The sequence below is a fragment of the Mya arenaria genome, chromosome 1 (assembly GCF_026914265.1).
Source record: "Mya arenaria isolate MELC-2E11 chromosome 1, ASM2691426v1".
Lineage (NCBI taxonomy): Eukaryota > Metazoa > Mollusca > Bivalvia > Myida > Myidae > Mya > Mya arenaria.
This window is the reverse complement of record NC_069122.1, coordinates 9,588,646-9,611,838: the sequence shown is the minus strand read 5'-3', so window position 1 is coordinate 9,611,838 and position 23,193 is coordinate 9,588,646. Positions and strand designations below refer to the sequence as shown.

Genomic DNA, 23,193 nt, shown 5'->3' with positions numbered 1-23,193 from the left:
CCATTACAAATACATTTATAGACTTATACCAACAAACAGATACCTATATCAATGCAAGCTCACAAACTCCAGCTGATGCCAATTCTGTTCTGAATATATAGAGACAATGGAACATCTTTTTGGGAATGTAGACTTGTACAAAATTTGTGGAACTATCTTAATAACCTATTCTTGTCAATAAATATCCCAAGTAGTCTAAATATTTAAACCATAAGTTTTCAAAAATCAAATTTTAGTCGTCTCATTAATTTCTTGATTGTGTTGTTGAAATATTTTAGATACTTTATGAAGCTTAGAGATATTACTCCAACTTTTACAGCTTTCAAAAACTACATATGTTTGCGATACAAAATCGAACATGAAATTGCATTCATGAATGACAAACTAACAGTCCACGAGCAAAATTGGCATGTATTAAAAGAAAAATTACATTTAAGCACCACCCTTTAGTACAGTCTTTTTTTTCTTTCTACTTTTTCGTTAGTTTATAAACTCTTTATTTACTTGTTAATATTTATTTATTTTTCTACTTTGAAATTGATCTCTGCTTTTTTGTCTTTTGTTTTCTTTTTTATCAGTTTGTTTAACAATATAAAAATGTCTATTCTTTTCTGTATCGACACCACTCTCAGTTCTTAAATAAGCATAACATAATAAACACCATATGTCATACATTACGTACATATGTATGTATGTGATCAATTGTGTTGTGTAATGTGTAATATTTAATAATAAAAAAACGCACAGAGACACACTAGTAGTGCTAATTCGGTCTCCCTGCACCCATACCACGTCTCGTCAAAGGTGAATGCATTTCCGGTTTGGAAATGGGATTTGGGGAGGTAATGTATCCTGTACACTTGAATATTCACAAATTCAGTCGCCACTAAACAATAATGATTTATTTTAATTCCCTTCATATGTACATATATATTATTTTGACGATTATCCATTTTTGGGGTAACTCATATATGTATGCTATTGTAATGCAATAACGCGGAAATTTAAATGTCAATTGATTGGCTCCCGGTTTCATTTTGCATAACCGAAACCCAGTACCAAGGAAAATAACTACTGCGCGTAGAACAACGCCCAGGGAAGAAAGTCGGCAGTATTTGTCTGAAAATACGGAACAGGGTTTTTTTTTGTAACAAAACAATCCTATGAGATGATTCATACTTAAATAGTGTGTGTTTCTAACTGGAAAGTTGTCAATCATTTGCATTGTTATATAAAAATAGCGCGTCAAAACAGGTTCAGTTGTACTTTTAAACACTTCCTGATTGCCAAAAAACAAAAATATTTCACCAAAGACCAACAAGTTCAAGTTGTGTCAAACAGTTGGCACATGGTCACGTTTCTAATATTGAAAACTTAAACTTTAAAATGTAAATAATTTTTTAATCATAAACTGATACAAAATTGACCTACAGTTCACTCAAAGCACCTTCATATGTATAAAAAGACACCTGTATTAGCTGTTTGATATTGAACTTTAAAAGGTACATAACATTTGATATTTTTTGAAAATGATTTGTTTTGATCCATTTAACAACGGAACATGATATCGCATTTATCCTTAATTACATATTTACAGGTTTAGGAAAGAAAAACTAATTTATAAAATCAAACAAAACAGAAGACTTACCTAACATCGCTCAAAAATGAATCAGCCGAAATACACAATACAAAACAAAAACGCTTTTGTTATCACCGAATGTGATAGTTCAGCAGAGTAGGACAAATCAAAAGAAACTGTTGGATCGATATTAAACAGAGAGCAGTAAAGTGTATGTAGGGTTTGTTTAGTGGTAAATATCTGTTTAAATTTCACAAGCGAATATTGGTGTAATGGTTAAGGTTGTATATAGGTTGTATATTGTATATTATACGTGTTTTTAGATAAGTAACTTAAGTGTTATATCGTTTATGTAAGTTGTTCATTTATGCATTTAAAACATAAATACAACCGAATGCAAAATATTAAGAAATAATAGAAAATGTACAAATATTATTAGTTATTAAACGGATTGGTATTCAATGCAATATATTAAGAAAATGAAATACATAAAATGTGAGGGAATGCAATAAATTCACGAGGTTCGATGTAGCAGTATAAATAGAAAACTCAATAAAGAACTATAAAGTTGTAATTTTACTATCCAAACAATATGTGTGACATATGTTTTTATTCATTGTTTAGACATCCCAGATAAATAGACTCAATTGACAATGTACTTTCTCTTCGGGATTATTAATTCTATTTAAAGAAGTACATTTGTATTTTAGTAACGCGGAAGTGAATTTAAATAGGTATTTTTCACTATGTTTTCGTAATTCAATCGTACTAAACAATATATCAACAAGACACTGTCGTTGGTGTGGTTTGAAGTATTTGTACATAAAACATATTTATATTGTCAACAAACCATGACAAAACAATCCGGCAAACTTTGATAAAAAAATTTATTCGTAAAATTTCCTAAACCGCTTATGAAACCAGCTGTATTGCAAAGAATGTATGTTTTACAAAGAGTGTTTCTCAAACTGAAATGAAACATTTGACCCCCACCTCCCAAAAAAACTTTTGCATTGTGGTTAGAACTTAACAGAAAAAGAGGTCGTATATTCTGAACAAAACTCTGCTTTTTACACCGTGTTTAGCGTAATGAATTTATTATTGAATTAAGATATCTTTACTGGTTGAGAAGCAGTTTCCGACAGTTTTTATTGAATTATTTATACGTGTTTAAATATATACTAAAATTGTTCACATTTTATATAACTACAGCTCAAGCTGCTATTGTCGATATATTTCTTACATGTGTGACGTCACATATAGTGTATCTAATAGGGGCGCAAAGAGGGTACTTACATTGTTCTGATTAGCTTGTGATGAGAAGCAGTTTCCGACAATTTGAATGCGGGGCATATTTAAGGTGCCTGTTGTGTGTTTTTATTTTCCGTTTATTTAATAAACTAAATATAAGACTGTAATAAGAGAAATTTTATTTAATTTTCCAGCATTTACGAAAAATTTAACCCTTAAAATTTACGACATTCAATTCATACTCGAAATCAGGCAGAGACTGAATATCAATGATTTTTTTTATTCATTTCTGATGGAAACTTGTGTTTGTATACATTTAAGTGAATGTGGATGCGAAACAAGCATGACACCAGTGTTCACAAATATGTACACAATGATCATCGTTTGTAAGTCAATTAAGGAAAACCTTGTAGCTATTAATAGATATGCAAATTAGGTTCACACGCATGCGCAATTCGCTGCGCGTGCAGATCCCCCACGTGCAAGTTTGTGTACAAAATGAAAAATAAACATTAAACATTAAATAATAATAAAAAGCGATTTGTCGGAAACTGCTTTCCGTCGGAAACTGCTTCTCAACCAGTACGATGCAATACAGTAATGAAACAAGTTATGTGTATCTGAAAACATATTTATATGTAAATAGTTATAATTAATATTGATAGTCAAGAATAAGGCAAGCAGATTTATTGATAACATTATTCGATTTAAAATAAATGCTAAAGAACCATACGTGAACAGAGAAAACCAACTGATATTGCAAAATATATAATTTCCATTATCAGAAGTGCAGACTTTAATCGTTTATCATTAAACTTGACCAAGTCAGACCAATGCTAGGTTTCGCTGTCAGTTTGGAATCGAAACCAAAGCAGATAAATAAACTATGCGTTTAAATATGGAAAAAACGCCAACTTTCAAAAGTTTTGTTAATTTGCTATGATCGGCATGTTTTTTTAGGGTTGTTATGTTGTTTTATGGCTTGAGCATATTGTCCACTAGCTACCGTTAACATAACATAATGCAACGGAAACTATGGCACATAGAGTCAGCAGTAGAATAAAGAAAAAAAATATTGTTAAAGGTACAATAGATTTGTTTGATGTAGCGATTGTCAGCACTTATATAGCTTTGACGATAATTTAAATCATTCACACTAGGCGTCCGCATTTTTATGTATCGGTCACAAATACAACTGGAAGTATGAAACTACATTTCCATATAGTACAATGAAAGTTACTAAGTTGAGTCAAGCATATCATCTTATTCATTTGTGCAAATACACAAGAATCAAACCTAAAACACCACTCAATTTGTGACAAACATCGTCATTAGAAAACCAATGAACATATACATGTATAGACATTAGAATAAAGTTACAGATAAATGGTTTGGTCACATTTAAAAAATATCACACATTTCTGTTCAAATTCCCTAAACACAGTGATTTAGACGAGCAATCAAGATTGAGACCCCTTTGCAGACACTATCGGCCGAAAACATCGAACTGGTCATCGTACTGGTCAACGTACTGGTCTTCCTTACAGTACATTTGAAGTTCATTGACAGTACATGGATTCTTGCAGCAGTCGCAAACAACGCCGGACATAAAAATAGTGCCTCTCTTTTTTAAAAAGCTGAAGCCGTCGGCTTTACTCATTGAAACATCTGAGATCGACTGAAGGTCATTTTGTGATCGTGACTTGAAATAGGCACATGCGTCTTTAGCATTCATATCTGCAAAAAACACAACAAAATGGTTAATATATAATATCCACTATGATACGCCTCTGAAGAGTTACAGAAAAGGTTTGTTTGCGGTTTCTCGACTTACTCTAATTAGTTGCCGGCGACCATTTTTCTCCTCCTTTTGGAATAACTATTTGGGAGTTTTTAACTAGGGAAAGATATGTTTAGCCCCCAATCAAAATGGCGTCAATTTTCAGTATCCAGTCTAATCATTACTAAAACACAATAAAAAGGGAAGAAAAATCCCGTTCTACTGTCCCTAGTTTGGCAGTGAAATTGAGACCACATTTTTGTAGACCAAACCATATTAATAACGAGTATAAAGGATATGTGATATAGTGAAATGAGTTTCCTATTCTAACTAAAGGTGTATCAACTTTTAAGCCTGTAAGAATATATAGTGAAGTACATGATAAAACATTGGTCTTATATATGTATCTAATTATTATCATAATGAGCTTATTGGCTTTAGGTCATTTTTTGTATTAAATGTCATTTGCCCTTTACCCTTTTCAGATTCTTATTACGGAAGTCAAGAACTAAACGTATGTATTTTTTAGTTCATTTATGTCTATAATCATATGCAAAACACGTTTCCCATGGGTTTGCAATGCTGAATTAAGCATAATTTTGACGTGTTGTAGTGCTTAAAGGCCCGCTTCTCACTTAAGAACTATACGGGTTGAATCCTACCACTGGCGCTAGAACGAAGCATAACTGTGGCGTATTTTATTGCTTGAAGTGCACGCTATTTACTAATTAGGGGTTGAGCCCTACGAAGGGTTCTAGAACGCAGTGTACAGGTGATGTGGTATAGTGCATAAAGGTTATCATCCCTACTAAGGTGTATACGGGTTGAGCTCTACCAAAGGCACAAGCACGCAGTATTACTGTGGCGTATTTTACTGTACGCGTTTTCCTAATTATGGGTTAATCCCTACTAAGGGCTCTAGAAAGCAGTGTACATGTAATGTGGTGTAGTGAATTAAGGTTATCATCCCTACTAAGATGTATTTGAGCACTACCAAAAGCACACGCACGCAGCATAACTGTGATTTGGTCTTGTGCATAAAGGTTTTCTTCCCACCGAAGGCTACACGTGTTTATCCAATCAAAGGGCGCTAACACACAGTCTCAAGCCAAGTGTTATATAAAGGTTAACGTTTCCACTTCTTGTTCAAGAAGTATCGAGGTTCAACCCAACAAGGGGCAAGTTCTTGATACCACTTCAATGTTAAACATTTTACAGCTTTAGGTCACAACGTGTCAAACTTGCATCTGCTCTCAATAAGATTCAATCTAGTAGTGTGTACAAACGTAAATAAGGTAAAATATATTCATTTGATATTTATCTTCATTTGAAGTTTAGTTTAAACCCTTTTTTATTTTAGAATGCTTGTAAAACAAGTTATTACAACATTATATTAATCACTCTTGTTGGAACGATTTTACGCGAGAGTTGATCTTGACTTGAAAAATCGAACTATCTGGGGGAACCCACCTGTCCGACTTAGTGATTACAACTCAAACTTTATGGTGGCCGGGCATCGAGCCCGGAGTCGCCTAAATTATAAGCGAGCAAACTAACCAGTGCACTAACTGGACAAAATAGTTAAAAGTAGGACAAGTGTCCAATTTTACACATCATCACGCTTTGATTCTATCTTGACACTTTAACAAACTGAAAGATATATGTTAATCCTCGTATGTTTTTCAGCTGTTAATGGCCATAAATTAAGAAAAACACAAGTAATAAGAACATCTTCGTCTAAATAATCAGTTCTTATCGATACACTTTAATTGTTGTACAAGAAAATTCAAGTAGTTCTTGTTAAAGATCTCGCCATTTTCACTCACCGGTTTTTAATACGGGCGCTTGCGTACATGTGCTTTGAACATAGTTCAACATGTATCTAGACGTTATTAACCTTACCTAGAAATAGGGCCAGTGGTAACATTGGCTGTGATCGCTTTATGTTATTGACCCTCTCCGCGATACCGTTCTTGCAGATTTTCATTATGCAGTCTGTCAACTCACTCCCGCAAATACCCTGAAACAAAATCCAATCATCGTCAACTCACTCCCGCAAATACCCTGAAACAAAATCCAATCATCGTCAACTCACTCCCGCAAATACCCTGAAACAAAATCCAATCATCGTCAACTCACTCCCGCATATACCCTGAAACAAAATCCAATCGTCGTCAACTTACTCCCGCAAATACCCTGAAACAAAATCCAATCATCGTCAACTCACTCCCGCAAATACCCTGAAACAAAATCCAATCATCGTCAACTCACTCCCGCAAATACCCTGAAACAAAATCCAATCATCGTCAACTCACTCCCGCAAATACCCTGAAACAAAATCCAATCATCGTCAACTCACTCCCGCAAATACCCTGAAACAAAATCCAATCATCGTCAACTCACTCCCGCAAATACACTGAAACAAAATCCAATCATCGTCAACTCACTCCCGCAAATACCCTGAAACAATATCCAATTATCGTCAACTCGCTCCCGCAAATGCACTTTTAAAACTCTCACTTTCACGAACCAATATATCACCGGAGCGATTGATACTTATATATCGCATCAGAATACAAAATTAGAATATTAATTTATGATAAAACTAGACTCAAACTCACTTCTCTGCTTGGTGGGTCGTAAATGGAACACCGCTTGATTGCGACCCATTGTAGTCCGACCAATACACATAAAGCGCCCAAAGTAACAATGCTAGTCATGTTTAAAGATCTGAAAATAAAACAACGCAAATAATTAAAACCGGAAGTGGATAGCAACGTTCGTCCTTTTTTTCTACGTCGATCAAAGCACATTACTCAACAACTATATTAGACATAGGTGAGCCTTGCCACTTGAGATATGTGTACGATTGGGACACATTTCATGGCCTTACAAACGTTTAACGAGAAATACACACCGTCACAATACACCACACCGTCGGAGCCTACGACTGACCCAATCCGTTACTTTCCATTCTTTATCGTCAAATGACTTAGACCAGACCATTAACCTCCGTGTATCAAGGTGAAATATATAACGTAAGATAATTGCTCAGTCGTAGACAGTCGACGAGGAAGACAGCAAATGGTTTCAACTATATTTCTGTGTAAGTAAAATAGCTAACTAAAGATCATTACTAGTTTATAAGTGAAATATAGGAATTGATAATATTTGTGTTTCGAATCAGCAACCAAATCCCTTTCAAGTAATATAAATATCTTGTGGAATTACTATGTACTAATATTGCTGTCAATAAGACTTTACGTTCGTATTCCTTTTAACTAATCGAAAAAAATACAAGTTTTTTATTAAATTGATCAGAAATATCATCCATTGCGATTACGGGATATTAACTCTTTAAACACAACACTTGAAATGTCATTGGGCATGACACCACATGAAAAGAAGCGTTTTAAGTGCAAAAAATATCTTTATAATGTCATCTATGTTTTCAATTAATCTCTCTAGCCATGATAGCTGCGACGCCAAGTATTCTTCAAAATCTTGCAGTAGAAATTAATAACTTCAGTATGGTTTTCCAGGGTTGTCTTAACGACTGTTGTTGCTATCTCAACATGATAGAAGGACTTAATTCAGTGTAAGTCACATTTTGGATGGTTTATGACATTTTGGATGTCATGATTTGTTTAACACAGTTATATTGCTGTGAATTTGTGTATTGCTTGTTGATTGAATCGAGCTACAGAGCGTGTTTACTCGTAGTTTATTGTTAATCTCAACCTTAAATTATATTATGAGATTAAAGGTATTAATACCCTGGTCATACTGTCGTTAATTATTTAATACGAGTAACGGCTGGTCGTCATTTGATGTAAAAAGCGACATAAGAGCATTTTTTTAAATTCTCGCAATCAAATATATATACTCGCTCGTCCGTAAACAACTGCCGAGTACGGTACAAGGCATGTAGCGAACATCTTGTTGCGACGTAATAATGATGGATTCACTAAGGCATTTATTCGTTTGATTTACTATGTATAGTAAATATTTCGACACTGGCTGAGTTGTTTTACGAGCAAGTTCCGAAATTGTCATAATCACCTGACATCCCGCGTAAACAAGGAGCCACATCTTATCCTGTAATCACTTGATGTAGATAATCGCCAGATGGTGTACGGGCAGATAAAGACTTACATGTATCGGGCCACAACATCGTATTGAAATTGCATTTACAAATAGCGTTCTGTGATAAGCTTGTTTTGTTTGTATTAAACTCGAATACACCCGATATTAAAACGGACTTGATTATTAAGACCTCACGTATTCTGATTTTTTACAGAAAAAACATCGAACTAGTTTAATTATATCCCGTGGAAAGAACTCATACAAACTTGAAAATACCTCAAATCATTAGACGCCAAAATGTCGAAGGAATATCGTTAAACCACCGGGCAAACATTATTATAACTTGAATAAATAATATTACATAATTATATCTCGTTACTGTTCGACAAGAGTCTTTACAATTTGTACAGATTCTATGTATCTTGCTTCTGTATTATATCCGGTAAGCATACACTTTTTTGATCCGTTTTTCTTCAGCACCTTATACTTTTTTTAAGCAAACATCCTTTGCGACACTATCAGCTTACGTTAACGCGCAAACATTGGTGCTGGAAACAAAATGGAAATTTGGCATTCATTTATAACATGAATGTTTTCGAACTATTCATTAGAACCATTTAAAACAATCCAATTTAGCATTCTACCATATAAAGTTTGTTTTATTCCAATCGCGACGGTATTACTTTGGTAGTTGTTCACCTGTACAAGTTTCTTACCCCAGAGAATTCTGCATAGGAAGCGATTCATGAAATTCTTATAGAATATAACATGGAGAAGTCGCTGAAAAGCAGATGTGAACGATAAAGATGACCAATTCGGCGAAAACTTGTACATTTCAAACAAGTGTTCGCGTCTTCATCAATGTAAACAGATTGTCGACGTAGAAACATTATGGGATTGCCCGGGATCATCTGTTTACATTGACAAAGACGTCAACACATGTAGGAAATCTTTTATTTTTTGTAGGAATCGAAAAATAGATTTCAGTTTGGTCTGATATAAAAACTTTGTGGTTGAAGATGTGATATATTTCAGCGATAGCTTGAAACATTGGTCTGGTCGCTTATTATTGAATGACGTTTTCCAGATTTCGTTTTCATTGTCTAGAATTGAACTTAATGATTAAATCTGATGGCAAATGAGTTTTTAATGAAAACCTATATATTAAACTATTGTTATTTGAATATTAATATTAATACCCCTGTCACACTGTCAAAACATTTGTCACGAGTCGCGGAGAGGTTATAACTACCCACATGTCTTATGGAAGTCGTAGGTTTTTGGATATATCTCGTATGAAATATATTATTGTCGTCTTTTTTAGCAGCATATCATACGGATTGTTAAACAGTTAAATTGATCGGCGTCCGGAAACTTCTTGTACGAATATCGTGACCAACTCGTGTATTTTCATGCAACTAACGTTTAAATTGACGTTAAATATGGTATGTACATCCTGTTACGAAATATATTGTACGACACTGCGCGAGTGTTTACGGTCGGTTCAAATAGGATTATGCTATAGTAGCTATGGTAGCTTTTAATGGAATTGTTTCGTTTCTACGCACATACGATCGACGCAGATCTACCTTAATTATTTATTTAAACCAGAAACAATGTTATGTTACCATTCCCAATCATATAAACTCGAACCTGTAAGTTGTTGTCGTATGCAACTGTCATAAATATCCATATGTCATTTCTATAAATTTTAAACATAAAACATGACAAAGATATTGATGTGTAAAATATATCAACACATGGAACCCTGCGCAAAAAGTAAGGTAAAGCTGACAGTAAGCTGACTGAAATAAGGGATCACTGCTTCATTTAGTAAAAATAACATTTGATTGCTGTCAATAGTAATGTTGTTAAAACCATGTCTTGGTTTATTTGTCCTTAGATTTTACAATAAGATGCTGTTTTTCACTTTCCACCATCAAAAATTTTGACATATAACCAAGTGAAACAATTTCTGATGCATTTTTAAAGTCGAAAATTTATAACAATTATGTTTTGCGTCTTTTTTGTCTCGACATTTTATATTCAGTAATCGCTGAACATCGGTTTTCTTATTTCTCATTTCATACGTGTTATTATCTTAAAGAAAGACATAAACTGTCTGTCAAAATATTTGCTGAAATATCAACAATTTTCCGAAATGAAATAATTCTAATAAACCCAAACTACATTGAAACAAAACACGATATATACTAAAGTAGATATTTTAATATTTTTCTGAATGTTTCTTATGCTCTTATTGATTCGACTAGGTGAAAACAAAGCTGTTTATTAAGATACGTTATGAATTCGATCGTAACAATGCGTAAACCGTATATAATACTTATGTGAAAAACTACAGAAAAAAGTTCAGTAGCCAAACGTTTTAACATAAACCCCGTTTAATGGCACAGGATAAACGTCAAAGACATAGAACACAAAAACAAAAAACATCAAATGACCAATAAGAAGCTATATGGATGGAAGTTTTTTGTCATAAGAATGTGGAATTCTTCAATGTGTGCTTCCACGACAAATAACACCCGTTCCGTGCAGGCAGCTTTGTTCTGACAAATCCATTTTTAATATGCCATTGAATGACAAAATGTACAAATAAGTGATATCTGAAGTTCATTTAAATACTCTTTATGAATTTATATATCTATGATATTAATCCCCAACAAACTGTTCTTCTATTAACTAAACAGATGTTTAAGTTACATATGAAATCACAAACCTTTTCCAGTCGTATTTAGCTCCAAGTTAACTCTGATTTAGCAATCTGCGCAGAGCACACATCTATTTATTCGCGCACGAGCAAACAAATATTTGCTCTTCAACATGGCGAATGGTGTTATTGGTCTTTACTCAAGTTCGAGTATGCATTTTACAAGGAAATTATAATTAAAATTAATTGTTGATGGTTAATTTGCTATTAAAAAGCTGATGAGATCACTCGTGTCATTTACTAATGATATTTGATAACTATTGAATCTCTACAGACATATACCAATATTACATGTACGTTACGACTGAATGGTTAAACTTGTAGGATGTCTTTTTGCTTTTGTCAGTGTTAAATGTTTACGTTAATGTTACTATACAATAGCAGTTTTTGCTCTTCATCTACGTTGTTTCAATTTCTTAAATTATTTTGTATGTTTGACACGATCCTAAAACGACATATCTTATATTCCAAAAATAGTCACCTATAATCTGTTTAAGTCTTTGATATAAGGATATTTTCTAAACACATACTATAGTAAAATATAGATAATTCGATAAGATTTACCTTACCTTTGTGAAGATCGTTTTTGAATAGATTCCGCATCGGCGCCGGATAAAACTCGCAAATATCGAATAGCCCTGAAAGAATCCGCTATGCATCGTCACCGTTGACAGTATGTTTATGCCATGTTCTTTGGTCCAAAGGGTCGGGAAAAATGTTTATTGTGACATAAACACGCGTCAATTTAATGTTTTAATTATTTGTTTTATTGAGTCTTGAAGCAAATATGATGTATCAAGGCAGCACGTTGGCACCACATTTAAAACTCAATATCGTAAAATGCATCTGTAACTTAGAATCTAAAATTTCTTTTTATCCACGGTAATTGCCATTTGAAATATGACACAAATGCTAAACACATGTGCGGCTGTCAGTAAAGGATGATGACCTTTTTAATTTTAAAACACATTTATAAACAGCTCCAAGATCACTTAATGTTTCACTCGGTCGCTAGCTTATCATATTTTTCAAAATATTATAAAATATGCGGGCTCGATAGCATTTATATAGATGAAACCCGTTCATTAAAAAAGTACATATTGTAGCCCAGATTGCTATATATTTGCCAACTCTTGTCAGTTGTAACTTAAAACTCCAACCAGCAAATCCACGTCCAAGTTTCAAATGCAATTATATGTATAATGCATGTAAATGTGATTTAAATGCATGCAACAAGCTTAACATTTCAAAACTAAATATAACGGCAATGTACTCACAAAGGATTTAACATCGAACCAAAAAAATAACATTACTTTTCTGATCGAATGTGTTTGCGTGTTTTGAACGTTTAGAGGTTGGTAATAATAAGGTACTCGTGTTGGGATTCCAGCTTGAACATTAAGTTCATTATAAGAGCCAACCTAAAAAACGGTGTAAGTACTTAAGAACACCAGCTTATTATTTTGAATATGGAATCCGAAGCTCTAGAGATAAAAACATGCCTACCAGCTTTCACTAGTCCTACAATAATTGCTGTCCCTGTAGTGATATCATGTTTATCGTCAGTATCAGCCAATAACACTATTTTAACTTAACCGTCTAATTACAAATTCGACCCGGACATTACTATGAGCGGCAGCGTTGATCGTGAACGAAAGGGCATAACTCTCTGTCACAGGAACATTGAATATTCCGTGTTCGTTGTTGTAGCCATCTACTATACCTGTCACTGTAATATTCTGTGTTATGTATTATAAAAACATTGAGTAATAGACACTTGTGTATGTAAAGGGGTAAGTCAGACCCGAAACGGGATTTGTATAAAAGGTTTATTCTGTATAACAGCTTAACAACAACTAACTATTGTTCTTGAAATACATGCATATAATTCATGAATTTTATTCGCTGACTACTAGCTGGTAGGCGGAACTTATCAGACCATGCAGAGCAAATCCACTACAGTCACCGGAATACATATTGGAATTTTAATATTATATCAAACGTATATTACATCCGAAAGTTTGTATATGTCCATATATGTCCAGACAAGAGTACCTTAAATCCGGGCGTTTAAGCAATCCATATTCCATTAATGAAAAACAAAGTATTTCACATAAGTCATATAACCAGAAATACAGGTTCGGGGAGGGGAATATATCGCTCCTTTCGAACACCTTGCAGTTTATATATATTAAACTATGTATTAAGATATTAACTCATAATTTCTGTGAAATTCCTTGCATATTGCTGTTCGAAGCATGGTCTTCATTAAATATTTGGCTTCCCGGCTCATCCCTGAATTGTCAAATGTATTGATGTTTAGAAATAGTCTGTTTGGAACCTCGAGTTTGATAACGTCCATCAATGACGTATGTTTGAATGTTAATTACTTAAGTGCAGAGCAAGTTTTAGCAAGTTCCAGCAATATTTCTAAAAAATCGTTTCGTTAGAAACTTAATAAAATAGAAGGCATCTATAGTTGGTCGGAGGCCATATTTTATATCGAAAAACATTGAAACCGATACATATTATTGTTTTGTAAATAAACGTCAAAAACAAATTTGAAAAATCCCTCCACTGAGTTTAAATTTCTAGCTAGCTAGTTGGTATAAAATGACGCATACAAATATATGTCAATTCTAGGTTGTGAAGGATAGTGTAATAACAGAGTGTGCATGTAAAAGATTAACTCTTATCCAAATAAGATTTAACACAGTTAATACAAATGTTTTATTACACAAAAAGGGTGAATAATCTCGTATGAAGGATACCAAGTTAAAGTTTGAAAGAAAGGTGCAGAAAATTTGATATATCGGAAATAAGGTATTTTGACCTTATGAGACGAAAATGGTAAATCTTTCACCACTCACCTATCATTTAATACTTTTGGGTTTTCAGCTATTACATACATCGTGACAATATTGGTGTCAGTAATCAATATTTTCCATAAGAACATTATTTAGTAAGTAGTTAAAGGTTATCACTTAAAATTTATGTTTGTCATACATGTGTATATATTGATTTTGAGTTAGAGTGCCACTTTAAAACTGATTTAAACCCGTCGTTTTTTATCATAAACACAAGGCAGTCTATATCATACTCACAACTCATTTGATTAAACCAAAAAAAAGACAGAAAGGACCTTCAAAATGCAAATGATTTGTTTTTTTATAGGATTCTAATCCATAAATTGCCTCAATATGTTTTGTTAAACATGTTTTTGTCGATGCAGGATAAAGCTCAGGACCTAGTCCGAATTCATTCTATACCTGGAAAAGATCAAGATGACCGCCGTTACCCTAATGATGTTGATAAATACCTATAGAAGTAACAGTTAGCTAAAAATGCCTAGTTTATGGACATTATATATTAAGATGTTGAAAGTATTCTTTTTTCAAAATACCTACAAACGTTTCCCGTGGCAACACTAAACTTACTTGAAAATGATTTATTTAACGATTCTAAAGGGAGTGAGCCCTATATTTCAATTTGATGATGCTGGTGATGTGCTTGAAGATAAAAATCCAAAAAATGTGTTGCAGTATTGCGGAATTGTTTGAAATTAAGTTCGTGTAGCCAACGTTTAATGAGGACCAAGATTTCCAAGATGACATTAAGATGGTCACCATTTATATATATATATTTATGTTTTATCCTAAATACGGCGCACATTTAAATGAATAGGGATGAATAGTTCAATGCTGTTTGCCCTTGTTCCAAATGTACCTTGCATTAATATGATGTAATAACTTACTTAAGGTCACGACCAAAGTCATATCTAGATAAAAGTACAAAAAAGTCACAGAAACTGAGATATCCTGTACGATTTTCTAGTATTCGATGCAAATGCAAATTTATTTGGCTCTGAGTGCTTTCAAATTAGTGTTTACGTCGTCACAATTAAAATGATAGAAAACTGGACTGCTTTAAGAATATACTTAGGTTTGCCTTTCTATACATATGCTTGATTGTTGTCACAATAGGAATAGTCCGAACCGGACCCCGTGTAGAATCCTTGTGTGGTTAAACCACTGAGTGGAATGCTGCTTTGGTGTTTCCCTTACACGTAATTGTAGATGCATGTTTTCAGCTGGGTTTGGTGTGTGAGAACCCTGCTGTGGTAAGTTTGACACTAGATGAGCTTTAATCTGACAGAATTTGGATGTTCTGGGCACTGAATTGACATAGGTAGAACCTAAAAAGGATTTCTTACTGTTCATTCGACACTTGATAGAGCGTCATAGAGCCTCATTATTCTATGTTTGGCACAATAAGGCCACGAGAAGAGTCATTCTTTTGTGTCTGTATAGCAAACATGATTTGGTTGTGGCCAAAATGTGGTTGATGTTTATTAAAGATTATTAAGGCTAATCCATGTACATAGATACATTCACACTTAACATATAAAACACGATATATATTTTTACAGAATTATAAGAATTATAAGAGATTATATAATTATATACATCAACTAGTTTACAGAATACCTAATGGACTATCATATATTATATAACTCAAACTAGGGATATGTTGGTAATCGTTACGCATAAATATCATGGCTATGCTTAAAATGGAGAAATGAAAAATACATATATGTAAACCTGAATACTGAAAGGTGCACTGAATGTGCTCAAATATGATATGATCTTACATATAAAGATAGGATAGTTTATTTTGAATACAGGCTTATTGAAAGTTTAGCTTATTCTGAATACAGAATAAAAAAGCCACATGGTCCGTGAGAAAAATCAAAACAAATACACATAATAAGCATATACAAATGACATAGCAAGCGAAGCATGTGGGGATTTCTTTTTCACATACAAGCTTTTAGAATTTGATATTTTTTTTGCAATAGCTTTTACAAATAAGGAAGGACATGATCAAAGAAAACCAAGTCAGGCAAACATATATTATTACCATTTATTAAAATGGTGATGGTAATCTAGTAAAATACACCACATTAGAAAACACACAACATTTGTGTAACAAATGTGTAACACTTGAAAAACCTTTGTCTAATTACGCAGAAGATTTGAGTATATTTCTTGACAAGCTACCATTTGTGAAAGAGTATTCTAATTTGTCATTTACAAGAAGGGTCATAGAATTAAGATTAAAAAGCAAAGCTTTTTCATAGATGGCATGACTTATACAAGAATAAAACATACAATCATGTAACGCATGCAACTCATTTTCAATTACATGCGTTTGTTTATAAACATACGGCACCGCTGATCTACAAGTTAACCTTTATAACGACTTGTTTCAATAAAAAAGGTTGATCATCACATCTTATTTTACATAAACTGATCTATGCCAAATCGGCATGACAATATTTTAATTTTTCTCAAAACTATAAGCATGTTTAAAAATAAAATATATTTTAAGCTTATTATCCCCTCTTCTAGTGGTGCCATTATCATCATTTATAGTAAGACCGTCAGTAATCAGTATATTGCAATAAATAAAATAAAAATTAAATTGTTAATATCATTCAAGTGTCATCAAACATAATGACACCAGGTCTATTAGTATGTGAGCCCAGAGTTCAGTACGTTTTCTAAGAACAGATGAGTTGTGGTTGACATTCAATTTAGTTAACACAATATGAGAAACTTCACCAATAAGCTTAAAATAAGTAATCAACAGGCCTAAACAAGGACTTACACTCTGAGTTTGACTTTAAATTTAAATTTGTTTATTTACAGTAAATCTAGATATTTATTGATCACAACAATTTGCATCACCGTACTTAAATTTGAACTTTGTTCTGGGCACAGAACCTGTGGAAAATGTACATTATTACTCTTGTTAATGTCAATAGACAGACCATTTCTTGATCACGAATAAAAAAAAGTGTATTTAACAATGAGTGTAAATGCTCTTCACTAGTATGTTTGCATATTATATAATCCGCATACAATAACGTATTTACATTATTATACATCAGTGTTCAAACATTAGGTTACATTATATATACTTAAGCTCATCAATTTACATTTAAAAAAAGATAAGTGACAAAACAAATACTGTCTTAAACCACAGTTTACATTGAATCCTTCGGTATAATACAAATTAACTATAACGCATAAAGGAACAAACTGACACAAAGGTATAACGGCACATAACATAGTGCCCGTTTAAGCATTTTGTTTTGTTATAAACATGTATCTTCCTATCGATACATACAGTCGTAAGCCTTTTCAATCTATAAAGGTAGTATAAGTTGTAAGTTTACATAATTTACGAGAATAAATAATGCTAGTTAAAATGACGAACTTTGGTCAATGGCACTATGTTTTTTCTCGGCACCATGTTGTCAGTCAACGAAAATATCATTGCGTTACACATGTTCAGTCAATCTTTCATTTATTAAACAGTTTTATTACAGTCTGATGACGACGAAATCGGAAAGGAAGCCAAGATTAAGACAATACCTCGACATACTTTCTTCGGGAAACAGACGAAGTAAATGATGTTTACTAAAGATATGCGTATAAATTCATGGTCGATTGATGAACATTAAATTCATAAAGAACGATTAAATCTACCATAAGACTAACACTTATAATACTGATTAGCTCCACTTCTCTGCGGATGGCGGACTCTTGATCAGTATGTCAATCTGTTCAATGATTTCTTCAAATAGTATCCTATCTCTTGGAACGAAAGCCCAGCAGCGCTTCATGATGTGGTAAATGCTGTCAGGTGTCGCTTTGGGTGCTGGCAATACCTCCTCTGAAAATTCAGAAAGAAATCGTAGTACTGTTGTAAAATTTGAAAACTATTACTTTACCCTGGATTTAGAAGGTATTTCTAAGAGACTCTTCCAAAACGAGAATATATTTAAATGTTGTTTGGGTACGTATGCATCGACATAAATATATTATGTCGTTGTTATCAATATAGTCAAGTCAAGAAATTTATTAAGTAATCAAAGGCCACCGGCTCAAAATACGTGACATACATTAGAAAACAAATAAAACGAGTTGCGTCAAGAAAAGGAATTTAAGCATATATCTAAACAGGATTGTTTCCCTTTAACTGTTAATTTCTAAAGAAGATGATATACATAGAAATACAACTTATTTAGAGTCTCATAATGAGTTGTTTTCATAAGGTTATAAAAGTCATTTAAATCTATACCAGCAGAGTACCAATAAAAAATATTGTCTTCTGATATTTTCATACTTTCTAAAGACAAAAAATGCATGATCTTCACAATCTAAAACAGATATATGTTCGTTATCATAACAAAAAGTACATATACGATCATATTTTCGTATGTTTAGATGTCTACCAGTTTCTATTCTCAATTTATGATTTGAACATCGAAATTTTGAAAGTGCTATCTTGTGTTTAAATAGTATAGCTACTGATAGGTATCTTTCAACATTCAACAGTGTTTTAAAGTTTTTGTAATGAGAACAGCGACTAGAATTGTTTACAGATTCAAACCAGTTATAACAATCCATAATTCTCTGTTTAAAGATGGTTGGAAAAACGTTAACACTTCCAACGTCTTGAGTTATCCAAATATATCCAAATCCATATGTAAACAACATGGTTTTATTATTTGTTAACCAGCAAGTTCGTTCCACTTCATCAAGAGATTTAAGCATTAAATAGCATTGTTTAGGATATCTAGTATTGGTCATTCTTAATAATTTACAATAATATCTCATACATTTAGAAAAATACGATATACACCGTGGTAATCTACCACACTCTCCAAGAACCATGCATGTGTTCGTTGTCTTATTTACCCAAAGGTGCTTCCTGCAAAAGTCATTATGTACATGTTCTTTACTTGGACTTAACTCATATCCCCAAATTTGAGAACCGTAACATAAAATAGGGTTAATCATGGTATCAAATATCTTAAACAGTTCTTTGGTTGGGAAATAACCGATGGGCTTTTGATAATGTTTAATTGCAAATATAGATTTTTGTGCCTGAGCCGACAACTTTTCTTTAGCTGGTGTCAAAGACAATTGTGGGGTAAAAAGAAGTCCAATATACTTATTAACTGAAGTAGTTTTAAAGTTAAGTTCACGAAACTGCCATTTTTCATAGCTCCTTAAAGGTCCAACATTTCTAAATACAATAATTTCTGTTTTCTCAAGGTTCACCTCCATACCGGAATTAAGACAAAAGTCATCTATCGTATTGAGCTGCTGCTGTAATTTTAATGCTGTTTCGGCGCAATTTGCAATGTTATCTGCGAACTCTTAACATATTATATCTGGTATATTGTTGGTGATGAAAATGTCAGACCCACATTTCTCACTTAAAAGAGCAGATTACTCATTTTTAAAGAGGATAAAGATTGTCGAACTTGGTTTATCTCCTTGCCTCGTACCAATATTAAATGAAACGAATCAGTTGCCCCACCAGTTGTTCTAACCCATGCATTAAGGTTAAAGTACATAGAGTTCAAGAGTCTTAAAAAATACCATATACACCTAGCTTTTGAAGTGATTGAAATAGTTTTACGCGGTTAATTTTATCAAAAGCTTTTCGGAAGTCAACATATAAACAGTAAAAGCGTTCTCTTTTGTTTGAAAGATATTTTTGAACCATAGCTTGCATAAACATACCAATTATATATATAGTATTTATGCACTGTGCTGTTTGTAGAGTTTTTTGCTGTTCTATGTTTCTTATTTGTGAATTTGTGTTCTATGTCTTTGGCGTTTGCCCATTGCCACAAAACCGTTTTTATGTTTAAACTTTTTGCTTCTGAGCATGTTTCTGTAGCTTTTTGCATATATATTTTGCAAACAAAATATATCATCAACCGTGGAATAATTTCGTCGAAACCAAGCTTGACATTCATCGATCTTATTATTTTGCTTAGCCCAGTTATAAAGTATTTTATTTATAACACCAGAAAAAATATATTCAAACAGTATTTTACCCAGATTTATGAATAGGGCATATTATACTTTGTGCCAAAGATTGTGGAAACACTCCTGTTGACAAAATCTTATTGAATAATAACAAGAAAAATAGTCCTATATCAGAACATGTATTTTTATAAAACCCACAGCTTTTATTATTTACTAGTTTGGAAATAGATAATTCTACCTCAGATAAAGTAAAAGTATTATTAAGTGTGCTAGCACTTTCATCGATAAAATCATGAACATTTTCACTATTTGGATCAACCAATACTGCATCTTCATCGTGAAGAAGACTTCTGAAATAATCGTGCCAGTCATTGGCAGCAATACTAGACACAGCTTTCGATTTCTTTGTACCAAGTTTAAATTGCTTCCAAAATGATTTAGGGTTTGCACTGTTTACCAATTTAAATATATTCTTACATTGATAAACGTATTGCTTTACACAGCAACAGTTTTTAAACGCGTTGCGCTTATCTTTATATATTTTAAGGTCATTGCTACTATTAGAATGACGAAATGCACGTAAGGCAGTGTTTTTAGCAATATAGCTAATCGCGTAGATTTCAAATTTTAGATCATTTCCTAACGCAAAAAAACTTAAATAGAGTATTCCCAACAGGTAAATTACTTTCATACTCCATAGCAAATTCCAAAAAGGCATTGCGTTTAAGCAATTTACAGTCTTATACCGGTAACAACACTATCCTACTATTTTTATTCATGTTAAGCGTGAAGGTGTAGTATTAACACCGTCGTTTTCACGTTTAAGTCTAGTTCATATTGTGTACTTCCGACGAATTCTGTCTGCAAAATTGTATATGTAAACGCTGTATCTAATTACTGGTCATTTGGGATCATTTTATGTAATGGCGATTGTTGACAATAGTATACTGCTGGAACCGGTTCTACCGGTGTTGTCAAAATGGCACTGACCATTGCTGTCAACGAACAGTTTCAGCCAGCCTAGATTTGTTTTATGTGTATGTATCTTACGATGTTTACGGATCTATGTTTTGATTAAGATTAATTTACATTAATCTTTTTTACAAACAATAAATCAAACTAGTCAAGACATTTACCGACGGATATAACTCATTTATTTAACTTTTTAATGCATAGGTTTTACGATACTTTCGCATAAAGAAATTGATATTTCACCTGTATACAAATGATCAAATTATTGTTCATATATGGTAATGTATCGTCAATAGTACACTTGAAAATTTTCTTTAGTTCTGTCAAAGATAAATATGCTCTTCTGAGCGATTTCATTATTAAAGAAAAGTATTAAGACACTCCTTGAAGAATGTATAAAGATTCTCCCTTGTTTTTGCTATTCGTTCTGGAAGGTGTGTACTAATGCTAAGTCATAGTTTTGATCGATCCGGTTGGACCTCACATCTGGCAGGACACAGTCTCTTTCATTGATGCTTAAAAACTGTATGAGTACAGAGTTCGGCGACCACCGGGTTGGAATTCAATCTTTATTTTTAATTGTCATAGACGAATCTTGCAAACAAAGATAATGTTTGATGCAGTTTCGGATGTTCCTTCCCTTCAGTCGTTATTTCAGGAATATTAAAATCAATTTTCCAATTAAATTTTAAGTTCATCGGAAAATAAACACATAAACTCATCTAAAATATTGTCAATTTCTGTGACACTTTGGTTAAGGTGTTTAGTTTTTGTGTTACATTGGAAGTCAATCATCTTTAAGCAATTTGTCGCCGTACATTCTTGGGTCTAACACTATTTGTCTGTAGAGTTGAACTTTATTTTAGATGTTTCACATCATTGTATATTTCGAGTAAGATAGTCATGATACCGGCTGTTCCATCTTGAATTCGGTGCTTAATAACGCTGGCACCTGGGCTATGTCGGTGTGTCTGTTGCTGTATATCTGTCTTTCGGCTCACAGTCAACCAACGTGTGACAGATGTGTTTTTACGGGTTTCGATCTACATACCGGAAGTGACGATCTTGAATACCAGGCAACTACCATCACATGGGCTTGGGTGACATCCGGCTCTGATGTTTGACAATTGTCGACGGCAGTACCTCGACGCTGTGCCTGGCTACGTTTATTTCCGGGTTCTGGGCTGGGAACAATGCATTGCGCACCAAACCAGAAGGGCAATGCAAGCTCAAGGAGGACACTATTTTGATTTCAGTGTTTCAAGCCTTGATTCTTCCTTCACAAGTTACGTATAAGTACATAAACGAACGCGCCATACTGATGTGAAGACAACCATACCAGATGTTATTTGCTTGGATTGCTATCAGAAGTGAACAGTACTAACATTCATACGAATCGACTACAATCATCCACATAATGTAGTTTCCATGTATTACCCGATTTTGCAAGAATACACTGCACTATTAAATGACTATATACACTACGAGTACTATCGATTCCAGTGCTCGATTTATGCGTAATCAATTGGTCTCTCAAAATTCCTCAAACCATATTGCTTTCCAAAATATATATTTTTTTATTTATATCAAACGTCAAGTAAACGTTATTTTATATGTTTTCCAAAAGGCTGCATTATTTTTTCAGGATAGTTTATAATTCTTTGTTTTTGTTTTACTTTAGTGCCGTAACTTATTCGCAAAACGACGTAAAAATAATGTGTAATGTGTAAATATAAGGGTTCAACTTACTGTTCATTACAAAGGTCTGTGTAACGATGTTATTTCGTTCGGAATGTGGCTTGTCTCCCTTAGAGAATATTTCCCACATTACCACTCCGTAGCTCCAGACATCCGACTTGGCTGTTGGTGGTTCTGTTGATCGAAAATTTGCATATTAAAGACATATCTTAATTCAATTTACTTGTTTTAGGGAGAGGTGAAA

At 33.2% G+C, this 23,193-nt stretch overlaps 2 protein-coding genes across 5 annotated transcripts in view; both read right to left on the bottom strand.

The window, feature by feature from the left end:
- The window catches only part of LOC128230561 (tyrosine-protein kinase Fes/Fps-like), a 109,410-nt gene that overhangs the window by 74,799 nt on the left and 11,418 nt on the right, over positions 1-23,193 (bottom strand). The gene's annotated exons all lie outside the window — the stretch shown is intronic.
- LOC128230599 (tyrosine-protein kinase Fes/Fps-like) overlaps positions 1-23,193 on the bottom strand; it is a 36,309-nt gene that overhangs the window by 11,372 nt on the left and 1,744 nt on the right. The window contains exons 3-4 of one of the 2 annotated variants that reach the window (XM_052943025.1): positions 23,001-23,123; positions 13,240-18,165 (exon numbers count right to left, since the gene is read on the bottom strand). In XM_052943025.1, the coding sequence (XP_052798985.1) occupies positions 18,005-18,165; positions 23,001-23,123 (284 nt within the window). In that variant the 3' untranslated portion in view covers positions 13,240-18,004. Of the gene's footprint in view, positions 1-13,239; positions 18,166-23,000; positions 23,124-23,193 lie in introns of those variants that run through there. The other variant, XM_052943016.1, reaches the window with a different exon arrangement.